This window comes from Xyrauchen texanus, chromosome 31, assembly GCF_025860055.1.
Source record: "Xyrauchen texanus isolate HMW12.3.18 chromosome 31, RBS_HiC_50CHRs, whole genome shotgun sequence".
Classification (NCBI taxonomy): Eukaryota; Metazoa; Chordata; class Actinopteri; order Cypriniformes; family Catostomidae; genus Xyrauchen; species Xyrauchen texanus.
The window spans coordinates 28177175-28202362 of NC_068306.1; the positions used below are offsets into that span (position 1 = coordinate 28177175).

General features: G+C 38.7%; 1 protein-coding gene across 1 annotated transcript in view; it reads right to left on the reverse strand.

The window, feature by feature from the left end:
• LOC127624912 (histone-lysine N-methyltransferase NSD2-like) overlaps window positions 1-23435 on the reverse strand; it is a 29393-nt gene extending 5958 nt beyond the window's left edge. The window contains 16 exon segments of the mRNA XM_052099844.1: window positions 182-294; window positions 735-940; window positions 1060-1216; window positions 7259-7438; window positions 7839-8039; window positions 8155-8278; window positions 11317-11434; window positions 12789-12972; window positions 13510-13549; window positions 14256-14356; window positions 14678-14960; window positions 15248-15360; window positions 15445-17374; window positions 17471-17637; window positions 17840-17984; window positions 23043-23435. Of these exon segments, the coding sequence (XP_051955804.1) occupies window positions 182-294; window positions 735-940; window positions 1060-1216; window positions 7259-7438; window positions 7839-8039; window positions 8155-8278; window positions 11317-11434; window positions 12789-12972; window positions 13510-13549; window positions 14256-14356; window positions 14678-14960; window positions 15248-15360; window positions 15445-17374; window positions 17471-17637; window positions 17840-17984; window positions 23043-23435 (4455 nt within the window).
• Window positions 23436-25188: the final 1753 nt, after the last annotated feature.

Sequence of the window (25188 nt, forward strand, 5' to 3'; positions counted from 1 at the left end):
AATTAAAAAAAAAAAATTCTATGAATACGTTTGAAAAATTATTGGCCGAGTAATAGGTTGTCAGTCTTTTCCACCACCTTAGTTATCATACCAGCAAAATCCACTATCAGTCAACCTTTAACTGGTATAACTAAAAGCTGGCATTAAATCTCTTAGTGTACATCTCACTATGGACAGGTACCTTGATGTGTTTGTAAGGTGGAGGTTTCTTGTGATTTCTTCTGTCCTCCTGGAGTTGTCTTAGTTCTTTCTCGGCCTGCAGTTCTTTGAACCTTTTGGCAGCTTCTTCTAAAGCTGAAACCATATTGAGCATTTGAATTTGAGAAATATTACTCTTTTTTTGACAATTTTTGCTTTAAAAGGGGCCACCTCATGAGGAATCAGATTTTCCTTGATCTTTTAAGACAAAAAATAAACTTCATAAAGGAATAAAATGTAATGTAACTTTCAAAACCCAAAATGTAATCCCCGGTCAAAAAAAAAAAAGAAAATGACTTGCTGATATCAGACAAATCAATAACTTTTGGCATGACCTGGTCACAGTGAGGTAATAAGAAAAAAGTCTCTATGCAGTTTAAAAACTACATTCTGACTGCTTTTGTTGTCAAAACTTTATTTACACTATAAGTGAAAGTGGAAAAATGTCAATAATAAAAATTTCAGATTTTACCTGTTTAGGGACATTTCAATAGTCATTTCAGCCATGTTTTAGTAGTAAGTTATGCAGAAGATACCTTTCTTATATGTAGAGTCAATTCCCTTTGCCATTTTCTCTTTACTGTTGGCGTCACCTTCCATGTAAGGGAAAACACGGGCTTGGTACGTCCACAGATAGTCATTAGAGCCAAAGAAAATGACCGGGAACTCTCCAATATCATGTCTTATGCGTAAGATATTCTCTGGGATGTTTTTGGGATGGCTGACCTCTGCTGGCCACCATCTAACAAATAATAGAACAAAAACTGATCTAAAAACAATGTGTAAAATGATTGTCAAATGATTGAAGTCAAGAATGATGATATTATTAAAAGTTTGAAAGGAAGTTTTGTGCATGCTGACCTGTAGCGGCCCACTTTAACCCACACTACCTCCTTGTAGTGCGGTTTTCTTCCAGCACGACAGTCATTGCAGTACCAGCTTCCTTCTGGCATGTCAATATTCAGACACTCTTGGTGGAATGCTGCAGGACACGATTCACAACACAGCAGAATACCTCCTGTACAGAGAAGTGATACACAGAAAGGAAATGCTTCTAATGAGGAAATGTGTCTGATAAGGTCATAGAAAGGGAACAATATACTGAAAGTTCCTTAACACGAAATTAATAAGGTACGGCTAAATTAACTTCAACAACTCATTATAATGAATTCTAAGGCTATTCATTTTAAGGTGATTATTTTTGTAATTCTGTTTGGTGACACTGGTGGTTATGCTGTGGATATATTGTACCAAGAATGGAGACTTCACCCACAAGCAGTGAACCAGGAGTGGGACCAAGTTGCCATATCTCTTCGCATTGCCTGAAAACACTCATTCACTTTCATCTGAACCAGTGTCAAAAACGAAACTTCGATAGAAAGTTCCAGCGTGTGCACAAGAAGGATATGGCTGTTCAGCTAGCTGCAGCCAGGTTTACTTTTAGAGACTGAACTGCAGCCAGAGAAAATAATAGTTTTGAGATTTTAAACTTCAGCAAATTAATCTTCAGCATTCAATATGTTTTATATCTGTATGTATAGTGTCTAATAATGCATTGGCAATGTACTGTACACACTGTACACAGTTTTTCTTGCCAGTAAAGTTTGATATGAATTAAAGAAAAAAGTCCACTGTAAAATGCCTGAAGATTTTGACCTACTTTTATTACAACATGTCCACTGATTTTATGGTATGTATACATATACTTGTACCAAAGATTAATACCTGAAAAATGTGTCAAATTAATTCTGTCTGCAAAAAAACTAAACAAACTGAACATATTTAAATAATGAAAATAAATGATGATTAACCAATTTCTTGCCAGTTCTTTGAGACAAAGTATTGACAAAACAGTGAGAGCACTACAAAGAGACCCAAGAGCAGAGGAACAGTTCAAAGGATTTATTAAAAGTAAATAATAAACTTCAGCAGATTTGTGAGGAGCAAAAACACACCTGACAGAATGACAGGATTGTGACTGAAGAGTGCACGGCAGTAACTCACAATCGGACCCGTGCTCTCACACAAAGACAGGACAAAACGGGAACATCAAACTAAAGACAAGACAAATAAAATGAGCACTAACATAGAACAGAAAACACAACAGACAGGGAGGGAAGGGAAACCAGGGAAGCAGTTTAAGGAAAAGGGTGTGGTGAGGAGGCCTGGGAGGTGGTCTCAGGGCAGATGGGACAGAGTACTGGCCGGCAGCCACTGGACAGGGGTCAGAGGACTGGGTGGCAGCCACTGGACAGGGGTCAGAGTACTGGGCGGCAGCCACTGGACAGGGGTCAGAGTACTGGGCGGCAGCCACTGGACAGGGGTCAGAGGACTGGGTGGCAGCCACTGGACAGGGGTCAGGAGGAAGTGGGTCAGAGCCATGGAAGGCACAGGGGTGGAGTTTTGGTACGCTCTGATGTGGGCACTGGTCATGGCAGGGGAATGGCCTCCATGGCCATGAATGCTGGCCGTGACAGTGGAATGGCCTCCGCAGACGTGAGCACAGACAGCTGCAACTACGGAGCAGCCTCCATGGTCGTGGGCACCGAGAGAGTCTAGAGAACGACCTTCGTGGCCGTGAGCACCGACAGAGTCTGGGGAATGACCTCCGTGGTCGTGTGCACTGACAGGGATAGGCCAACAGCCTCTGTGGCTGTGAGCTCAGGGTGCCTCACCTGAGATCAGGGCTGGAGGATTGGGGCAGGGCTCGATTGGGAGGATTGAGGCTGGGGAATCGCCAGAGCCAGTTAGGTAACTTTCTGGCTGAGGCTGGTATCAAGCAACTGGCGGAGATTTTGTATGACAGAGGTGAGCTCAGCAAGCCAGGACACCATCATCTCCATATCCTGGTAATTAGCAGAGATTTGATCATGCTGACGTCCCAGAAAAGCTTCCTGCTGAGACAGGGCAGAGCAAAGAGTAGATTCCTCTGCTGGGTCCAACGTGGCTGGATTGTTCTGTCACAGAGCAAGCCAAAGAGACCCAAGAGCAAAGGAACAGTTCAAAGGATTTATTAACAGTAAATGATAAACTTCAGCAGAGTAGTGAGGAATACTCCGTGAAGAGAACTCCTGCAGGCGAGCACAAGCCGTGAAGGCGAGAAGCGCAACCACAAGGAATCCTCTGCTGAAGAGCCTTTTGCACGGGGAACTGGCACAACATCAGACTGGAGGGTAACCACTCTCCTGACACGCTGGCAGAGATGAGGAATCTTCCGTTGAAAAATTTGTGAGTGCAGGGAACAAGCGTACAGCAAACTGGAAGGTAACCACACTCCCGACGTGCGGGCAGAGATGGGCGACCAAACAGATACACGAGACAGGACAAACTAGGCAGAGAGAGTGAGGGAACATACTTCGCATCAAACAGCTTTCTATAAAGATAACACACAACATACTACAGACTACATTCAACAATCCAGCCTCAATAATGACACAACAAAGGCTTTAAATGGGCAGGGAATCAGCGAGGAGACAGATGCTGCCAGTATGTTAATTAGCGGCATGATCAGTGTTCCCATGGAAACACTTATCACACACGCCAGCTGCGTGAGAGACACGCGAGGGAGAGAAAAACAAACAAACATAACATGAAGCATGAGTATCCGGATCAGATCGAAACCAAACCAGGCAGGAAGTTAGGATCCAGACACCATGCTCCGAACACGAACAAGACCAACCGAAGAGCGCAAAGAGGTAACTCACAACCGGACCCGTGCACTCACACAAAGAAAGTACACGAAACACAAGACAGACAGGGAACGATGATGCCATGGTCCAGCCAGACTAGTATATATTAAATATATTTATGATGACATTTTTAAGTGATTGTTGTGATGTATCATGAACCATAATTAATTCAGATTAATTAGTTAAAAAATATATATGATACACAGCAAACATTTCCATATATTGTAAGTCAACAGGGTCCAAAACCTCTAGGCTTCAAAAAGAACATAAAAGCAGCATAAAGGTAAATGTCAAGATTTATAGTGGAAAAAGGAGTTCCATTTTGCTCTGTTTCTCAACCAAAAAAATGATTGTATTGCTTCAGAAGACATAGATTAATCCACTCGAGTTGTATGGAATACAGGTTGAATGATATCGGTTATCTGCAAAAATCTGTGCCGATAGTTTAAGATTCTGAGTTTTTTCTTATTATTATTTTTCCTGTTTTTGATTCCGCAGTCACTAAAAATATATAATGAAATATACACTGGCGGCCAAAAGTTTGGAATAATGTACATATTTTGCTGCTTCGGAAGAAAATCGGTACTTTAATTCACAAAAGTGGCATTCAACTTATCACAAAGTATAGTCAGAACATTACTGATGTAAAAACAGCACTATCACTATTTGAAAAGAAGTAATTTGTTATAAAATTTTGACAGGCCCCATTTCCAACAGCCATCACTCCAACATCGTATCCTTGAGTAATCATGCTAAATTGCTAATTTGATATTAGAAAATCACTTGCCATTATATCAAACACAGTTGAAAGCTATTTAGTTAGTTAAATTAAGCTTAACATTGTCTTTGTGTTTGTTTTTGAGTTGCCAAAGTAAGCAATAGACTGGCATGTCTTTAGGTCAAGATTAGGTCCAAAATGGCAAAACAAATCAAATAAACGGCTTTGTCTAGATACTCATCAGCCTATCATTGTAATTATAACAAAAGATTTCATACAAAGGTGTACACTACAGGACAACTGGCTCTAACAAGGACAGAAAGAGATGTGGAAGGCCAGATGTACAACTAAGTAAGATAAATAGTTTGTAATAGTTAGATAAATATCTCTAGTTTGAGAAATAGATACCTCAGATGTCATCAGCTGACAGCTTCATTGAATTCTACCTGCTCAACACCAGTTTCATGAACAACAGTAAAGGGAAGACTCAGGGATTCAGGCCTTAGGGAAGAATTGCAAAGTTTTGAAACAAAAACAAAAAGAAAAGGTTAGAGAGGGCAAAGAAACAGACATTGGACAACAGATAATTGGAAAAGAGTGTTATGGATCTTAACCCCATTGAGCTTTTCTGGGATCAGCTAGATGGTGCGTGAGAAGTGCCTGAAAGACATCTATGGCAAGTGCTACAGGAAGTGTGGGGTGAAATGTCAGATACTTGTGCTTCTGCTGTTTCTACCAAGTTGTGTACCAAGTGAGTGTGTGTGTATGTGTGTGTATGAGTGAGAGAGAGAGAGACACAGAGTGTGTGTGATCACCTGTTGCCACACCCAAGCAACTGCTGTCAGCTTTCTGGAGATCAGCTTTCTCAGTGGAAAAAAAGCCATCCAAGCAGGGGTAATTCTCCCTATTTTGCATATATATATATATATATATATATACATACATACATACAAACCAGTGGCGGCTGCTGGTCTTTCAAAGAGGGGAAGCTCATTTTCGGCCTACATTATAAACTTATTTACCCTATTTTTTGCACTAAATCAATCTTAGGTGTTGATCTGCCCTGCTGTTTAATTCTAATTTTTTCCTCGTAAGGAAGACTTTCAAATGGCTTCGCCAAAATCAGGTCGACAATATTAGCACCGTCTGCCATCGTATGCAGTTTCACCCGTACTGACGCTAGCCTAGCCTACTGTATGAATGAATGAATGAACAAACGAACGAACACTCTAAAACAAAATATATTAAACTTGGTAAAACTGAAACAAGGAATGTGGTGTATAATTGTGTGAAATGTATTATGCAAATTGACTAGCAATTTCGCCAAACAAATATAAAGAAATAGGTTGCAGCAGTTTGTCTTTCGACTACACTTGAGAAATCCGCGATGGGACTGAGCGCGAAATAGCTTCAGTGACTTCTTATAATACAGATTCGCTGTCAATCAAAAGGAGATGCAGTCTTTCGACAGATCCTCCAATCATCACGCGGAAGCCCGGAGTCCGGGCCAGCCCACTCCTCATTCACCCCCAGAGACGCTGAGCATCCGTGGGCGGGACATAATCGCAGCATTTATCCAATGACCGTCTATTTTCGGAGCACTGAAAAAAACTGTTCAGAGCAGCCCCATTGAAGTCAATGGACGCTCGGCTTCAACAGGGAAATGCACTGACGCTACGGGAATGTATATGAAGTAAGCCGAGTCAGCCGACCTGCTATATGTAATGTAGCTGATTCTGAACGAACTCGTCTTCGAGATGAACTTGTTCTAACGCATTTTTAGTCAATAAATTGTCTACACAATAGTACATATTTGACCATAATTTTTTTGACATTATAGGGGAAGCTGAGCTTCCCTTGCAGTCTTAAAGAAATCCCCACTGATACAAACACACATTGGGGGCCAAAAGTTTGGAATAATTTTGCTCTTATGGAAAGAAATTGGTACTTTTATTCACCAAAGTGGCATTCAACTGATCACAATATACTGTATATTCAGGACATTAATAACATGAAAAATTACTATTACAATTTGAAAACAAATTTCAGAACATCTTAAACTACTTCAAAGAGTTCTCATCAAAAAATCCTCCACGTACAGCAATTACAGCTTTGCAGATCCTTGGCATTCTAGCAGACAGTTTGTCCAGATACTATTTCTGAAGTGACATTTTTGTATTACTAAAGAAGGCTTGGACGCATCATTTGGTTTGAACCAGCAATGGCAGATTCTGATCGGTAGCGTAATAAAGTAGTTCCATGCACAAATGCGTTTTTATGACCGTATTCAGTTATTCCTCATTTTTTTAAATGTACTTGTTCATTGAACTGATGTATATAAGCAATATCACACTCGCAATCGTGCTATATGGCCCTAAATCAGCACTGCTGTGATTACCTACAGCACTCAGCCTGCGGCCTCGTGCTTACTTTATGTCCTTTTTGGAGCTTGGAAGTTTTGGACCCCATTGACTTGCATTGTACGGATATATATTATAAATGTACACATACATTTGATGAGAGAATGATCTATGATGACTATTCCTTTAACCTTGAATATTATGGTTTAGAACAATACAAGTAAATCATTTATATAAACAGAGGTTCCAATGATTCTAGCGGGACAATCCTTTATTACACAGCAGGAGCTGACCTTCTGAGCAGACAAAGCACCAGCTGACGTTGACGTGTTCATGGTTGCGGCAGCCTTTGCGTGATGTGAAGTGATTGGGACACACTATAATGCTGTCGGTCAGTGTGACAGAACCAGCAGGTATGCAGTCGTCATTGGCATGATATGCCACAGGACATCTGACACAGCGAGTTAGCTGGCCTGAGACACAAGACACTGTAAATTTCAGAATAAATTCACCCACAATCACACTGTCAAATATTCAGATAAAAGTGCACAAAATGTTTAAAAAATGTTAACATTTACAAAATGTGTCATTATTACGGTTTCATTCTCCTTTCAATATATTGAAATAAATGGGATTATTTTATTGTATTGACACAGCCTTAGTTTTTAACAATAGGAAAACAAATCTGCAACAAATTTTGTGAAAAAATAAAATGAAAATCTAATTTATGAGTATTCATTCTAGAGTACTTGTGTCACTCTATTGTGATTCTACTTGCCACTGTTGCCTTTAGCTTGCTCAGTGGGGGATTGTAAGATCATTTTCTTTGAAAACCTCAGATGAAGCCCATTTATCACACTAAGCACAACAAACCTTTAGATATGGCCGAATTGGCTGGATTTGTGATGAAACACGCCAGACAGACATGCAGGGGACAACGAAAGGCCAGGTTCAGAGGCACTGTGGGCGCATGGCTGGCAACACACTCTCCATGGTAGAACTTCCCACATTCAGGAAGCATACAACGCCTAACATCCTCACTCAGGTTCTTACAAGTAAAGCATGAGTGTACACCTATTATAACATAATAATGATAAATAAATAGGTTACACTTCCAAGGAGCAGTAAAATTACTGGAAGCCTTCAAAAGTGTTAAAAGTGGAATGTGCATTATGAAGCAGGTACTCACCAGATGTGCACTCCTGACACAAAAACTGTCCTATGGGAGACTCTTTCAGTCCTATGCATTGCGGGTGAAATGTCCCACAGCACTGTCCCTCACATAGAAGCAAATCTCCCTGCTTCTCACACACCTTCAAAAACAAAGCAGAGAAAGAAGTCATTAAAGTGTTTCTTAAATTGCTGGCTATCTTTGGAAAGCAATACTAGCATAGTCCACTACTACTGCACAGTCTATACTGTTTACTGCCAAATATTTTCTAAAAAATAGTATGTGAAATAGCAGTGCTTAGCATTTAAAATGGTTGCATGCTACATTGTTGTCAAGCATACGGATAATCTGCATAATGTGTACAGTATACATACTGTATTACGTAATGAGTAGCATGGTAATATGCTTTTACAAACATAGCTACTGTCTATTGGAATTAGTGAGAAGTTTATTTTGAATGATTTGCTAAACCAATTAGCTTTGCAAAACTGAGTTGAAGCTATCAATTTTAAGTCTTAAAAATTTTACAAAAGTGTGTCCAACTAAAAATATAATTTGAAAGTGCACTTTTGTTTGGTGTGGGAAAATTTGGTCTATGGTTTAACTTGGGGAAACTATCCCAATAAGTAAAACAAATACAGGTCATTGTCATTCTATATAGTGCTACAGATAAACAGTCCTTTTTTCATGCATATAAGGCTGAAACGATTAGTCTACGTTATCGACAACGTCGACAATAAAACATTCTCTATAAACATTTTCGTTGTCGAACTGTCGTTTCATCTCATTTAACGTAACATGAGATCACATTAAACTCTAACGATGATGCGCGAGAGCAGCACTGCATTTCGCACCTGACTGACGTGAGGAAGAATTACACAGATCACAGTCCAGATGCACTCTAAACTTTCCAAACATCTTCAGGTGATGTAGATCCTAAAGTATGAGGGAATTGTAATGCAAAAATACAAAATAAGAAAATACAGAATAAGTAGAGCTAGATTATAAAGCGATGGCTCACGACTTATTGAATCATATTATATGTCACTGTGCATTTCATATCGTGAAGATAATTGGCTATACGCAGCTTTATTAATAAGAAGTTTTTTTTTGCTTTTATTGTGAGTTAAAGATGGATTGAAGTGAACAGAAAAGTAAGAGAGAGGTAGTCTTCCCCCATTATACACTTGCAGAAGTATACTTACAGTTGAAGTCAGAAGTTTACATACACCTTTGCCAAACACATTTAAACTCAATTTTCACAATTCCTGACATTTAATCATAGAAAACATTCCCTATCTTAGTTCTGTTAGGATCACTACTTTATTTTAAGAACGTGAAATGTCAAAATAATAGTAGAGAGAATTATTTATTTCAGCTGTTATTTCTTTCATCACATTCCCAGTGGGTCAGAAGTTTACATACACTTTGTTAGTATTTGGCAGCATTGCCTTTAAATTGTTTAAGTTGGGTCAAATGTTTAGGGTAGTCTTCCACAAGCTTCTCACAATAAGTTGCTGGAATTTTGGCCCATTCCTCCAGACAGAACTGGTAACAGAGTCAGATTTGTAGGCATCCTTGCTCGCACACACTTTTTCAGTTCTGCCCACAAATTTGTGGCTTTGTGATGGCCACCCCAATACCCTTTTTTGTCCTTAAGCCATTTTGCCACAATTTTGGAGGTATGCTTGTGGTCTTTGTCCATTTGGCAGACCCATTTGCGACCAAGCTTTACCTTCCTGGCTGATGTCTTGAGATGCTGCTTCAATTTATCCACATAATTTTATTTCCTTCATGATGCCATCTACTGTATTTTGTGAAGTGCAACATTCTTTCCTACAGCAAAGCACTCCCACAACATGACACTGCCACCCCCATGCTTCATGGTTGGGATAGTGTTCTTCGGCTTGCAAGCCTCCACCTTTTTTCCTCCAAAAATAATGATGGTCATTATGGCCAAACAGTACAAATTTTCTTTCATCAGACTAGAGGACATTTCTCCAAAAAGTAAGCTCTTTGTCCCCATGTGCACATGCAGACTATAATCTGGCTTTTTATGTCAGTTTTGGAGCAGTGAATCCTTCCTTGCTGAGCTGCCTTTCAGGTTATGTCGATATACTGTAGGTCTCGATTTACTGTGGATATAGATACTTGTTTACCTGTTTCCTCCAGCATCTTCACAAGGTCCTTTGCTGTTGTTCTGGGATTGATTTTCACTTTTCGCACTAATCTACATTCATCTGTAGGAGACAGAATGCGTCTCCTTCCTGACCGGTATGATGACTGCATGGTCCCACGGTGTTTATACTTGCATACTATTGTTTGTATAGATGAACGTGGTACCTTTAATCATTTGGAAATTGCTCCCAAGGATGAACCAGACTTGTGGTCATTTTTTTTCTGAGGTCTTGGCTGATTTCTTTTTATTTTCCCATGTTGTCAAGCAAAGACAGGCACAAAGTAGGACTTGAAATTGACTCCAAATAGCCTATCAGAACCTAATTGGCTAATTGCCTAAAAGGCTTCCATAATTTTCTGGAATTTTCCAAGCTGTTAAAGGCACAGTTAAATTAGTGTATATAAACTTCTGACCTACTGGAATTGTGATATAGTAGGTAAAGTAGGTGTCCTAAAAGACACACCAAAGCAATAGTTTGCTAATATGAAATTTGTGGAGTAGTTTAATGACTTCAACCTAAATGTATGTAAACTTCTGACTTCAAATGTATATACAAAATACACTTATATTTTTGATACATTCTCTTAAAGCAAGTCTAAATTATTATATGTTGCTTCTAAAGTAAATGTATCTTGTTTAAAATATAAAACAAGTCTAAAACACTTGATGACAATAAGATTTGTTTGCAGTGAATTTCATTACTGAATTAAACATTTTCAATTTAATTCAGTGAGTGTAATTTAGAGGTATTTTTAAAAGCTGATTTTGTCCTCTTTATTGTTATTAAGCACATTTAATACAAACTTTTAAGTCGGGGCACAAGCTGAATAATCAGTTAAGTGCTAATGATTAATCGTTGCAATAATAGATGAATAGACGAATAATCATTTTAATAATCGTTACATTAATCAATAATCAAAATAATCGTTAGTTGCAGCCCTAATATCAGTGCTTTCAGTTTCGGAAGTAACACAATTTGTGACCTAGGGAAACATACTCACCTGACACACATTCTCCTTGAGTAAGGTACAGCCTCCTTTCTCCCCTGAGAACTTCTTATTAGCCAAAAGTCCTTCATCAGACTGTGAAACGTCTTCTTTCTCAGAACATAAGTCAGAACTAGGTACAAACATCTAAATGAAATGTCAGACATGATGAATAGTTTTTAAATGACTATACTTATATTTTAATGCAACATTTAGGAAGGTTGATGTCCTAACTTTGAGACACCAAAGCTGCACATGTGACATGTGAACAGACTACGTGAGCAGCAACAGTAGTTATAGCACTGCAGGATTACCAGCCTGATCTCCAAACAATTTTGTGACCATGGCACCATTTTTGAAAAATGAAACTGCATGCTTTATTTCATGTTTTGCCACAGTTTCCCAGTGAAATGTCCAGAGGGGGGCACCAAAAGCGAGTGAAATGGTGTTGTAATAATCACACAAATTTTTTAGCCAATGTTACATTTTAATCAGTGAAACGTACCACCCTAATCTAAAACTTTTACCTAAAACTAACCAATAGTGTCCTAAAACAAAATGAGAAATGAAAAGCACATTTTCTGAGAAACCACATCATCTTGTTTCACATCTATGGCACTTTCATCTAATGTGTCACCTTGCGTGTTTGACTGTTCTAGAACCACAGTCTTCCAAGTCCAAAGTCCAACACTCTATCAGGTGAGCTACCCCGGAAGCTAATCACATCGGATTAAGTGTGTACATGTAGGTCAGTCTGTAATACAAGCATTAAAATGTATATTTTTTCAAAATAATACATTAGAGTAGAAGTGTTTCGATGTCATAATAAAGCAGTGTGTGAGTAATTGAGAAAAATAAGTGTTCTCATGTGTACTCGTAATTTGTTTGAAAGTCAATAAAACTTACTGTTGTTGTAGAGCCTTAAGTGGTAATTTTTCCGGTAAACTGCGAAGAAACTTAGAATGTGGCATTTAAAATTTGTTTTTAATATATTGTTATATTAACAATTATTCTATTAAACTAGGTTGCAAATTCAACTTAGGCCAATGCTATAAGATATACCTTTCTAAGGCCACAGGGAGGGACAAGCAGAGTGTACGATGGAAGGGAAAGCTACTTACACTTGTAAGTGAAGTTAGGTAAATTAAACAGTTTGATGTTGGAAGAGGTTAGATTGATATTTAATCCACAATACTTGTAGCTAACTTAAATTGACTATTCTTTGTGGCATTTGTTAAGTGATCGAGGGCTTGGGCAGTTTCATGAAGAAGTTGGAGAGGAAAGTATGTTAAATTATTTAAGTGGAATGCAGGGAAGGTTTTTATAGAACACTTTTGCTGCTACATGATCATCTGAAAATACATTTGATAAATGAGTAGTGTTACAGGTGTTCCAAAAAACAAAATCACCAATAAGTGTATAATATTCGTATAAGATTGAATTTATTTATTTATTTTTACAGTTTTTTGATTCAAGTCTATTTTGACGAGTTCATCGTACTAACCTCTGAGTCCAGGGCATCTGAAACAATCTCAGGTTCTTTGTTAACTGGCTGAGGAACGGTAGGGTCCCTTTCTGTCTCCTCTGTGCTTTTTAAGATTGGGGCAGTTGCTGTGTTGATGGAATCAGAAGATATCTTAATCTTACATTTTGATGATTGTTGTCCCATCCCTTCATTTAAAACACAATAGTAACACACTTATTATACATACAAATCTTTAACAAAATTGCCCATAAGTTTGGCACAACACATGATACCTGAATATATTTTGACCACCAGTTTAACTTACGCTACCAACCAGTTAATAAGATGATGATTGTGGGACTCAATGATGCAGATTAAATAGGAAAATAGAGAACATTAAATTCATTATTTTCCTTGTGTTTCTGTGATTTCATCATTGGTTTACTTTGTAAACATGGCAATAACTGCTAGATGTTCTACAGTAGTTCATAATTTGTAGAGCCTGAGTTCCAATTATGATAAGATAGCTAAACATGCTTATGTTTTTCATCCAATATTAAACAAAATGGTCAGATTTAGAATAGATTAGTGCTGAACAAAAGGGATGGACATCTATTAGTCCATTGTGAAAAGGCCTGGAATTCTCTCTGACTGCTGGCTATATTCCTAAAATAATAATGCCTTCCCATATATTAACTTTGTTATGATTAATGAATAGTTTTGAAGGCTCTCATTAAACATACCTGAATTAGCAGTATGTCCAGATGTCTTCTGTGACTTCACCTGTGAATGATAATAGCATTAGGCCAAACTTCTCATTTTAATTTCTTCCAACATATTGTATATTTGCAATATTTTATCTGCCAAAAAAGCTACAATGTTCTTTTAAGGCATTATCACAATACCATATGTCTATATATTCCTAATAAATTGTATTATTTGAGCAGGCTACAGTTATGCTGTTAATTTGTTTTGTCTTACAATTGTGTTACAAGTGTCTTCTATCAATTACATTTTTTCTACACTAAAATCAGAAAAAGTATTAAATGTACTTGCTGTTCTTTACAACAAAGATTCACTGGCTAACTTGAGTGAACTTTGCAAAATACTTGTAAGTAGTGGTCATCTGATACTAGTTTTTTAATGGCCAATGCCAATACCGATATCTAGAGAGCAGGACGGCAAATAAAAATGGAGAAACACATAATACATTTTAACAACAGCCAATCAAATCTACAGAATATTTAAAAAATGACACAATTATACAATATTAATAAAATTTGCTTAAACTTGGGGTGAAAAAAACTTAAAACCCAAAATTGTTCTTTGTAGATTTTGGAACTGAAACAAGGGAAAGATAACACTTCTGTTAATCGGCCAAGTGAACACAGTTATCAGCTGATATCGATAATGACAAAATGGCAAAATATCATCCGATTAATCAGCCAAAATATATCTGTCTATCACTTATTAAAAGTTATAGAAGTACCTTTCTTTTAGGCATGAGAATTGGTTCAGCTTCAATAGAACTTTCAAGAATCTTTTTGGTAGGCTTCCTTTGTCTCTTTGTGCTTAGACACACACCATCACCTATTCAAAAGTAATGAAAAATATGATGCAATAAATTATTTTTGACTTGAGTAAATACATTTTCTCATGTACTGAAGACAATCAGTTTACACAAAATACATATGTTTAAACAAAGCAGTTTATGTCTGCTATAAGTCTATAAATAAAATATGGACTCTGCATCTACCATTTTAATATAAAAAAAAGAGTGTCATCTAAATTCTTGACAGCAATCAAGATTTTTGCTTGCATAGGCTACAGTATAAATCCCATCTTCAGAAAAAGGATGGATGGGTGCATTAATTTACAGTTGAATTATTATTAAACTTAAGAACTACTTACCAACTGCTATACCATTTTGGGTTTGAAACTGCTCTTTTTGAGGAATTTCTCTGCACGGAGATGGGACAGTTTCAGGTGGCGGAGTTAGCGTGTCTACAGAAAAAACTTGACTCTCTTGACAAGGAGTGGTATTTATCGAAGAAGTACTCCTAGAAATCTCTTCTGGAGGAGGAGTCTGTACTTCTGGAAGTGATTTCGACACACCTTGTTCCATTACCTGAGGTTCCTTTATACATTCACCAGATGTTTTCTCCAATGGACCACTGCAGTTGTGTTTTTCAACCTATTCCCAAATGCATAATATTTATCAGAATATTATACTAAATAATAGAATATAAGAAAACTTTAAAGAGTTAACCCCCCAAAAATATTCTGTAATTTACTCATTCTCACGTTGTTCAAACCAATCTGTATTTCTTTAATGGAACAAAAGGTTGGTGAAATGTGCCTGAGGCTTCATTCTCCCAACATCATCTTTTGTGTTTCATGAGAGAGAAAAAAAGTCATTTTGGTTTTGAACAATATGAGGAAGAGTAGAAACTATTATTCTATTTGCTGAAACTGAGCTACCTTCGAAAATGACTCAGGTTTCTTTTTTGCTCTCTTCTTAGTGGAAAACAATTGATTGTATTCCTCTGTCCATTCTATGAGTCTTTTGCTAGGTTTTCTAATACGTTTGCATTCTGTGAAAAACAAACATTTTTGAGCCCACTTAAAGCAAGTAAAACAAATTATAGACTACAGAGATAACATTATACTTTGATTACCTATACCAGTAGGGATATAATTTACTGGACAGTTGCCTCGAAAAATTTCTGGTGCAGTCATATTCACTTCCTTCCCAGGCACAAAAGAACTTGACTTGTTTGTGCCACCCACCAAGACGTGACAATTTTCTGAGGGTAACCCAGGTAGTCGTTCTGCTTCTTGATCACATATGTCTATGTGTAACACATTGTCAATGACTTGGTCAAACTTCTGCCAACGCTTTTTGGGCACACTGACAGAAAACTTGGTCCCTGGTTCCTCTAAAGCAATTTGGTGCTCTGGAATCAGTACGTCCAATGAATATTTGGAATGGACTTGCTCTGTGATCTCACAGGGTGCCGTGAGGACGCAAAGTTTCTTTCTATTTTCCACAGGTTGAATATATTTGCTAGACCTTGGAGCATTCTTCGAAATGATGGAAGTTAGCTGTTTTTCAGGGATAACACTGCTGTTGTTTTTGTCACTCTTTGGGATCTTAATTGTTTTGTTCTTGATCTTCTTCTGTTTGTATTTGAAGCCAGAAATTTTGCCAGGTTTACATTTTTGTGAAACTACCGTGTTTGTTTGGGTCAACTCATCCTTTATGCCCTTTGCCAGAATCTGTATTGGCTCCTCTTTAATTATTTCATCTACAGGTAAAGGTTCAATAACCCATGGTGCTCCATCTTTTTCACAGCTATCATGCATATCCTTGAGCAGCATTAAGAATGTGCTAAACTTATAGTTTGGGTCAGGCACAAAAGACAGAGGCTGGCCACTATGTTTGTTTGATAATGACTTGAAGGTTATTTCTTGCAAGTTCTCAACATCTTCTGTGCTTAACTGCAAAGGAGATGGAGTAGAGCTATAAGACAAACCAGAAACATGGCTCTCTTGTTTGCACTTGGATGAATGAAAGACAACAGGTGCTGGAGATATCAAAGGTGCTTCATCCTCAGATTTCATGACATCATCTTCAAAACATGGACAATCAGAGGACAGCTCTGAGTCAATTTTCCAATCATGGCTTGTTGTAGTTACATTCTTATGGGAAGATAAGTGGTTGTCAACACCTGTTTTATCAGGTAATGAAACATTTGAGGAATTCTCTGCTTCGACATTTGAAGTCGACTCTTGAATCTGGTTTGAGAGTTGATTCTTCATGTGTTCTGCCTCCTCCATTGCCTTCAGCGCTCTAGTCATCAGACGACTACTTGCAGGAAGGCACTTCACTCTCCTATCAAGAGCCTTTTTGGCTTCAACAGACAAATGTTTGAGTTCTGTGATGTGATTTTCTTTGGATTTCATGCATACTGAATCTGGCATCTTAATTTTGCAAGATACCTTTCCAAAGGAACAATTAACCGATTTAATTCCTGCACGACTAAGTCCTCCATTTACTTGACCTTTCCCTGCTTTGCTGAACCAAAGGCCACCCTGATTCCCAATGTTCTTCTTTACTTCTGTATCATTTGTAACAGGAAGTTGGCATGTGGTTGATTTCGAAAGTTTATCAATAACACACTGCTTTGATATTCGCTCAATACTTTTAGGACATCTGCGAATCTGAGGTACCGAATCAATGTCAGAGTAGGGACTGTCCAAAGCTTCCACAAACTTATCCTTCTCACAACTGAAATCTTTAACTTTTATAAATTGTGTGGATGATGACTTTCTTTCCCTTTTAGTGTTTTTAGACCTTTGGTTATGTGGGAAGTTGTGCAAGTGGTCTTTTTGAGCAACTCTTCCATTGGTCACAGGTTTAATGTCAGGGAATTCCACTGAAGACTTCTTTGTCACAGAGACATTGATTTTACTGTCTGCTTTGGTTCCATCAGAGAGGTTCTGGATGAATTCTGAGCAGGGAGTGTTTACTCTCGGCTTCTCCAGGACATGCGCTTCTGCTTCAGCCACACTAGCTCTCCATGCGTTCATAAAACGCTTGGATACCTGCAAATTAACCCAAGAGTAACCATTTCACAAGAGTTTTGAAAAGGTGTATGTTGCACAATATCAATTTAACTGAAAGGATGTTTCAGAAATTACAGGGTATCTGCTGTTTTTATATTGTTGCTGTCCGCTTCCTCTAACAAAGGGGAGATTGTTAAACTGATATCCACCAACGAATATATGAGTAGATCGCTCAGGAACCCATGCATGCTCTTTAGGTTTTCCAAACGTCTTGAGGAAATACTGACTCTGATCTGTTTGCTCTGAAACACAATTGCACAAAGCATGTACATGAAGGGATATATTTTATTATTGTTGATATATAAATCACAGTCAACTCACCAACACCACTAGCTAGAAGTTATGACACTAAATGAGTGTCCATATTCAGTAAACACTATTGAAAAACTCACAGCAAGTTAATAAAGAAGAGAGTTTCAGTTTCTTCTGTGGTTATGGACTTACCTTTAATTCTGTGGTAAACTCCCTCAAGTGGGTCAACAGTCACCTGGCATGGCCACCATGGTCTGCGGATGAATTTGGCCCATATTACTTCACCCTCCAAATATTTCACAGGTGGTACAGCCTTTGTTTTTTGCTTTTTTGTCTGCTAGTAGACATCAAATAAGAAAAATTCAAAATACAGGCAAATAGTGTTGACTCAAACGTTTACTTAAGTATTCCAGAGCCCATGCCATGAAATCCATTACAAACAAATTATACAGTGATGTCTGAAGTTCAGAAGTGGTTTATGGCCTTGCCCTTCACACACCGAGATTGTACCGATTCCTAGAACCTTTCAACTATTTAGTGCATTGTAGAGGGTAAAATGCCCCAAATCCATCCAATTTGTCTTAGGGGAACATTGCTCTCAATGCGCTGGATTATTTTCTGATGCATCTATTGGCAAATTGACAAGCTTCTACCCATACTTGCTCTTGAAGGACTAAGCTTTTTTTGGAGGATCCTTATGTACAGTAACATGACCGCCTCACCTGTTTCACATCACCTTGTTATTTCAACTCTTCAGATTGTTGTCGTAAATTGCCTGTCTCACCTTTTTTGGAGCGTGTTTAAATCATCTGATTGGAAATTAGTGTATATTTAAAACCATAATAATAAATTCACAAGTTAAAACATCAAAGTGTTGTTAAAATGCTTTCAATGTAGCAAAGGGGAATCTAATTTACAAACCTTCAAACAAAAAAACACTTCTTTTTGATTTTAATAGCATACTGTCCCAACTTTTTGGAATTGGGTTTTGGGATTGTAAATATAAATATAGTAAGTTAGGTATGCAATTATAAACTAATTATTTTAGTTAACAACTACAGTACTAAAAAACTAATAATTATATGAACTTATGAATCTTGTATTAAATCTATGAAAAACTGTGTAAGGTATTGAACTTTTTCATATTATTTTCTGTGGATACCTTTAGAAATGTTTTAATCCTTTACTTAGAAACTAACTGCCTATCCAGTATCCTCCATCGTTACTCAGTTATATCACAAAACATTTGGTAATAAAAACAAAACGTAACTGTGATTTGCCAAGTCAAAATATATTTATAAATTTGTAAGCCAGGGATCTTCAACTGCCAGCCTGTGGTTCAAATCCGGCCAGTCAATTATTTTTATCCAGCCCTCAGATTGATTTTGATAATTTATTTCACTCTTTGTGCAACACTAAGTGGTGAACTTAGCAATGCTGAGAAGTAAGCTTATTAGTACACATCAGTGAATGGGAGGATTATAGAGAATGAGGAAGACTAGAAAAATAATCCCCTAATACTTGGGAAAGTGAATCAATTGTTATTTGTTAGTTGAGTATGTCAAGTCAATGATTAATCTCCAGTCATTCTCGAGTAATTTTTTAAGAAATGTTTATACAGACCTTAAAAACATCCCTCTCTATTTTATTATAAAAAAAATGCAGAGACCCCTGGTAGTAAAAATGTCAACAATTGTTTAAAGAAATATACCTTTTTCTAAATATGGGCAAAAACATCATGGTTACTTATGTATCCACCATTCCCTGATGGAGGGAAGGAGACATTGCGTTGATGAGTTGACACTAGTGGGTCACACTTGGGAGCCCAGACATCACTGATCTGATGCATGCCACTCCCCCGGACATACAGGTATAAAATGAGTGCCACTTGCAAACACACACTCAGGTTTCGCACTGAGGAGCCGAGCCAAAGACCCGGACATTTCAGCGGTTGGTTCAGTGTTGTGGCAAGAGGGACACAACGTCTCGTTTCCTCCATCAGGGAACGGAGGTTACATCAGTAACCATGACGTTCCCTATCTGTCACTCACTTGGCGTTGTGTCGATGACTTTACACTAGGGGTCCCAATGGAAAACGCCACAAGAGCTGAACCGAGTTACGCAGACAAAGCCCAAGAAGCCACAACACCCCTGGTAGAGTGGGCTTGAAGGCCAGCAGGGGTGGCACATGCTGGGCATGGTATGCCATAGTGATGGTGTCGATAACCCAGTGAGCGACCCTCTGTTTGGAGACAGCGCTTCCTTTCTGCTGTCCACAGAAGCATACAAAGAGCTGCTCGGAGCTTCTAAAGCTCTGTGTGCGATCAAAGTAGATGCGAAGAGCAGACTGGGTCTGCCTCCTCCAGGGGTCGTGGGAACCTTGGGCACGTAGCCTGGTCGTTGTCTCAGGATGATGTAAGAGTTAGCTGGACCGAAATCCATGCACAGTTCAGAGAACACCTGCAGGTCCCCTACCCTCTTGATGGAGGTGAGTGCCGTTACGAGGGGGGTCTTTAGAAAGAGCGCCTTTAGCTCAGATGACTCAAGGGGCTCGAAGGGAGCTCCCCAAAGGACCGCGGAGAGGTTCCATGCGGGAACGAGGTGCGGCCTGGGGGGTATAAACTTCTCGCTCCTCTCAGGAAACTGATGATCAAATCGTGCTTCCCTAAATACTAACCATACACTACACTGCTATGCGCCGTTATAGCGGCCACATAAAATTTCAAGATGGAGGGGGACGGCCTTCCCTCCAACTTCTCTTGCAGGAAGGAAAGCACTGATGCTACTGCGCATCTCTGGGGGTCTTCGCCTCGGGAAGAACACCACTTAGCAAACAGACGCCACTTCAGGCCATAGAGGCGCCTCGTTGAGGGCTCTTACAACTTATCGAGAAGATAAGATCAATTCAAAATATAAACCGAAGGGTTCAGCATCAGCTACAAAAGCTTTTTTGTAGCCTCAGAGATGTGCAAGTTACCCATGCCATGGGCACTGACACACCCACAAACCATGGCAGGCACTGGCTTTTGGACCTGATTCTGATAACATCTTGGATGGTAATTTTCCTCTTTGGACAGTGTTGAAGTATGGCTTCTACTTTGCATAGTCAAGAATTAACTTGCATCTGTGGATGTAGTGGCAAATAGTGTTGACTCAAACGTTTACATAAGTATTCCAGAGCCCATGCCATGAAATCCATTACAAACAAATTATACAGTGATGTCTGAAGTTCAGAAGTGGTTTATGGCCTTGCCCTTCTCTGCGTGCGATCAAAGTACATGCGAAGAGCATGCACCGGACACAGCAATGCCAAGACTGGGTCTGCCTCCTCTAGGGGCAGCGCTTGCAGGTTCACCACCTGATCCCTGAAAGGGGTCATGGGAACCTTGGGCACGTAGCCCGGTCGGAGTCTCAGGATGATGTAAGAGTTAGCTGGACCGAACTCCACGCACAGTTCGCTGACAGAGAACACCTGAAGTGTGAGAAGCCTGAGAACTGAGGAGTGTCCTGGCATTTTTAATGACCACAGAGTCAGAACCTCAGTTTAATGTCTCATCCAAAGGACGGTGCCTTTTTACAGTACAGTATCCCCATCACTATACTGGGGCATTAGGACCTACACAGTTTGCAGGGTAAGCACCCCCTGCTGAACTCCCAGCATCTCTTCCAGCAGCAACCTTAGTTTTCCTAGGAGGTCTCCCATGACCAGGCTCAGCCCTGCTTAACTTCAGTAGGTAACCAGTATTGAGATAAAGGGTGATATGGCTATATGTCACAAAATGGTAAATAAAACCATTTATTTTGGAGCGAATGTAGCAATCTTTAAAGTAAGTATGCAAACTGCAACAGTGGGCCTCAGTAGTAAACATTTTTCAATGTGACAACATCATTCTGTCACTAGATGTTTCCATCTAAGTTGCAAATTACATTTATGCGAAAAACCATAATATTGCAAAAACAGTGTGCAAATAAAGCCGTGTTTCCATTCCATGTGTTCAAAAGAACAAAATCATCACTTCCGGAAAATTTGTAGCCACTGTGACTTTTTAAAAAAATAAAATAATCTCAGTTTTGAGCTCAACTGGGCCTTTCTGTGTGGAGTTTGCCTGTGCTCCCTATGTTCGCATGAGTTTCCTCTGGGTGCTCCGGTTTCCCCAACAAGTCCAATAAGATGCAGGTTAAGTAAATTGGAGACTCTACATTGCCTCGCAGGTATGAGTGAGTGTCCCCAAGACACTGGGTGTTGCGTCAGGAAGGGCATCCGGCGTAAAGCCTGTGCCAAGTCAAATATGCGGATCACGGATGGTCCACTGTGGTGAACCCCTAACGGGGGCAGCCGAAGGAAGATTTGCGGTTTAGAGCATGCAGACAAAACACTGTAAAGAATGTTGTCTCATATCTGGGAGCGACAGCATGTCACACAGTTCTGGCAATACTATGTGTGTGCGTTCCTCCATTCTTATGACGTCTGCAGATCTATAAGATATTTTTCAAAAGTGTCAATAAACCTGCTCTTTGGCACAGTTAAAGTTTGCACTTAACTTGTTTGCTCTGCAAACTCTTTGCTGGTTTTGGATTTTCTGGTCACTGTTATTACAGGATGGCCAGAGTAACATTTCAGATGTGATGATTGGCCCGCTGATTAGTCCAGTTATAAACGTTATTCACTCACGTTACTTTTTTTGTATTCCTAATAAATTCAATAGGAGTTTATACAGTAAATGTGTTTTTATCATAGTTTATGCAAATTTCTTCTTATCGAATGAAATATGATCTACCTCAAGTGAGTGTATACATTTTTTAAGGCACATTTTGATAATTTTTTTAAAAACTTGGTGTTTTCATCAAGCAATTTTTAAGCAATATCCCAAAATGTGCACAAATATTTCTGTATGGACACCCAGCTACTGAAGTTTCTACCTTACATTAACAGGAGTCACAAACTAAATTTGAGAGTGCATGCTTCACAGTTTATTTGCTTGCTGTCTATCACTAATGTTAGGACTGTTAACCTCTCTCAGGTGTATAACTCCTGTGGAGTGTTTGGCAGAGGGAATACATGAAAAAACTGAACCGGAGTTGTTGACCACAAACTATATCCTGAAATGATGAAAGCAGTGTTAATGTCCTGAATACAGTACAGGACAATTTAATAAATACAGTTGTCAATTCCAAATGCTGAATGTGTGAATGTAGTCAACTTTATATAAAATGTTACTGCCTGAAATCAATGCCCAAACTCTCATAATGATGATCAGCTCCATAACAGATAAATCAGCAGATTAAAAAAATAAAATACATGTATAGTTTGATGGCACTTATGTATAATATATTATATTGTGAGAAATGTAATAATAGTGGTGATTTTATTTTTTAGGGTTGGGGTAGAAAGGACAGAATCATAACTTGCCATAACAATCCCAGCAGGACTGCTCACAAGAGAAGAAAGGCCACAATCACTTTTTGACTTGTCTTCAAAGTCGACTTCTTTGCCCAGGGATGCGCAAGCCTTTGAAAACGTGCCTCTAGTCGGACAAGAATTTATATCTAATTTTGTCTTTAAATTTGTATTTGTTGTATCCTCTCCTCTTGAACCGCACAAGGTGCTTTCCAACAGAGACACCGTCTCCGTGTCCACAACTTCATCCTCGTCCTCATCTTCGAACAAAATTGACTCAAAGTGCAGTCCATTTGCAAAGGGACTGGATGAGTCCAGACTAAAATCAGGACTAGGTGGAGACGTGCAGCTGTCATTGTCAGCTCTTCCATCAGTCAGATCTGTGTCCATTTTGTTATGGCACCACTGTGAGACAATTATGTCAGCTAACTCAATCTGGCTACCATGCACGGAACACCCTGTGTGCACATTGTTTCGAAAGCATTGTGGGTCCCTCTCAGGCAAAGGCAGGTTTAGATTCCCAAGGGTCAGATCCCCAAGGTTTAACAAGAGACTACAAGTGGGATTTGAGCACTATAGACTGATGAAACAGGTAAGGCAAGGTCAAAGACGGGCATCTTTCTTCTGATGGGTGATGTTTTCCATATGTTTGATGTGTTTTCAAGTGCATCAGGCACCTGTGGACAGGTAGAGCAACATTCAGAGAGTTAGCTCAGGGGGATAATTGATACGATCATTGCTCTGTTATAAAAAAAAAAAACATAGAAATTGTTAAACTAATTTTAAGTATTTAAATGTAAGTACTTCATATAAAAATGTCAGTGTTATATCACTTTAAGGGTCTATTAGTGTGTAAAACATCAAATTATGACTAACAATTCTAAAACAGATAACTCAGAATCACCAACTGCTGAGCTGCCTGGTCCTTGGTTATGTATGTAACAGAATAATAGAATGCAACAGTCTGGTTCCAGAAGTAAAAATCCCTTAAATTTTTTTCCATAGACTAATTTATTTTCTATGATAAATTATAAACATTTAAAGACAGCTTCCACTGAAGCCACCAGTCTGTTACAACTATTACAACTTAATTGTTTAAAAATCATGTTTGATAGCTGAGTTTCTGGTGAACAACTACATTACCCATGATCCTGCAGAGAATAATTTACCAATCAGAGATCTGTGGCCAACCAAGCCCACGAAACAAGCCCAGGAGCATGACACACTGTGATTGGCGCAATCGAGTCGGTCTCCCTTCACCCTCAAACTAATTATATATCTGTGCATATCGGATTATTTTGAATAAATGAAAACAATATAGTTTCTATTCTTATAATCAACAACCTAAAATCAATAATTTTATGTATTTCTATTGCTAAATAATCGATTACGTCATTCGAAATGCTTCATGGGATTTTAGTTTGTGCCCTCGTGAAAGATGGTAAGTACACAGTCTTGTACCTTTGTCTTATTGTCGAATATTCAAATAAATTTTTTGGATCAAAGTTTGTAGTGTTGTGATTCACCTCAGAGCTTGTTGGTTTTGTTCATGGGTTAGAAATCTGTCATGAAGGATTTTGTGAAAAGCCTGTGAAAAAAATGATGAATGGGAAAAATATTACAGAATGTTTAAAGCTGAAAAAGTGGGTGGGCACTGTTGCGCTCTATAAGGTACTGCATCCTACATATCCTAGTAGGTGTATGGTAGTATGCAATTCCGTGCAGACCCCACAATAGGCGCACGGATATGACATAGACCGTACAGTGAACTCCAGAGAATGGCACATTTCACATGAAGAACAACATGATGTGATATAGTTGTGATGCATGATGCAAAACTGGCACCGCTGTGCTCACTCAAATAAGAAAAACACGCATGCCTGTGTTGTTCATTATAATGTATAATCATAATAATGTCTCTCGCGCGAACACACATCAGCACAGAGTTAAACCAGACCCCTGCTTTAAATTTCGTTAACTTTACACGAATATTTTTTTTATTATTTTTTTTTTAAGAAACACCAATGGGATCTTACCATTTGCACGCTGACTAATGTCATTCATATTGAAAACTCGTCGTTTGTGCGCACGAAATGGTCTTTTTCCCAAAATTGTGAGAGTGGATCAAGAAAATCCCAGCCGC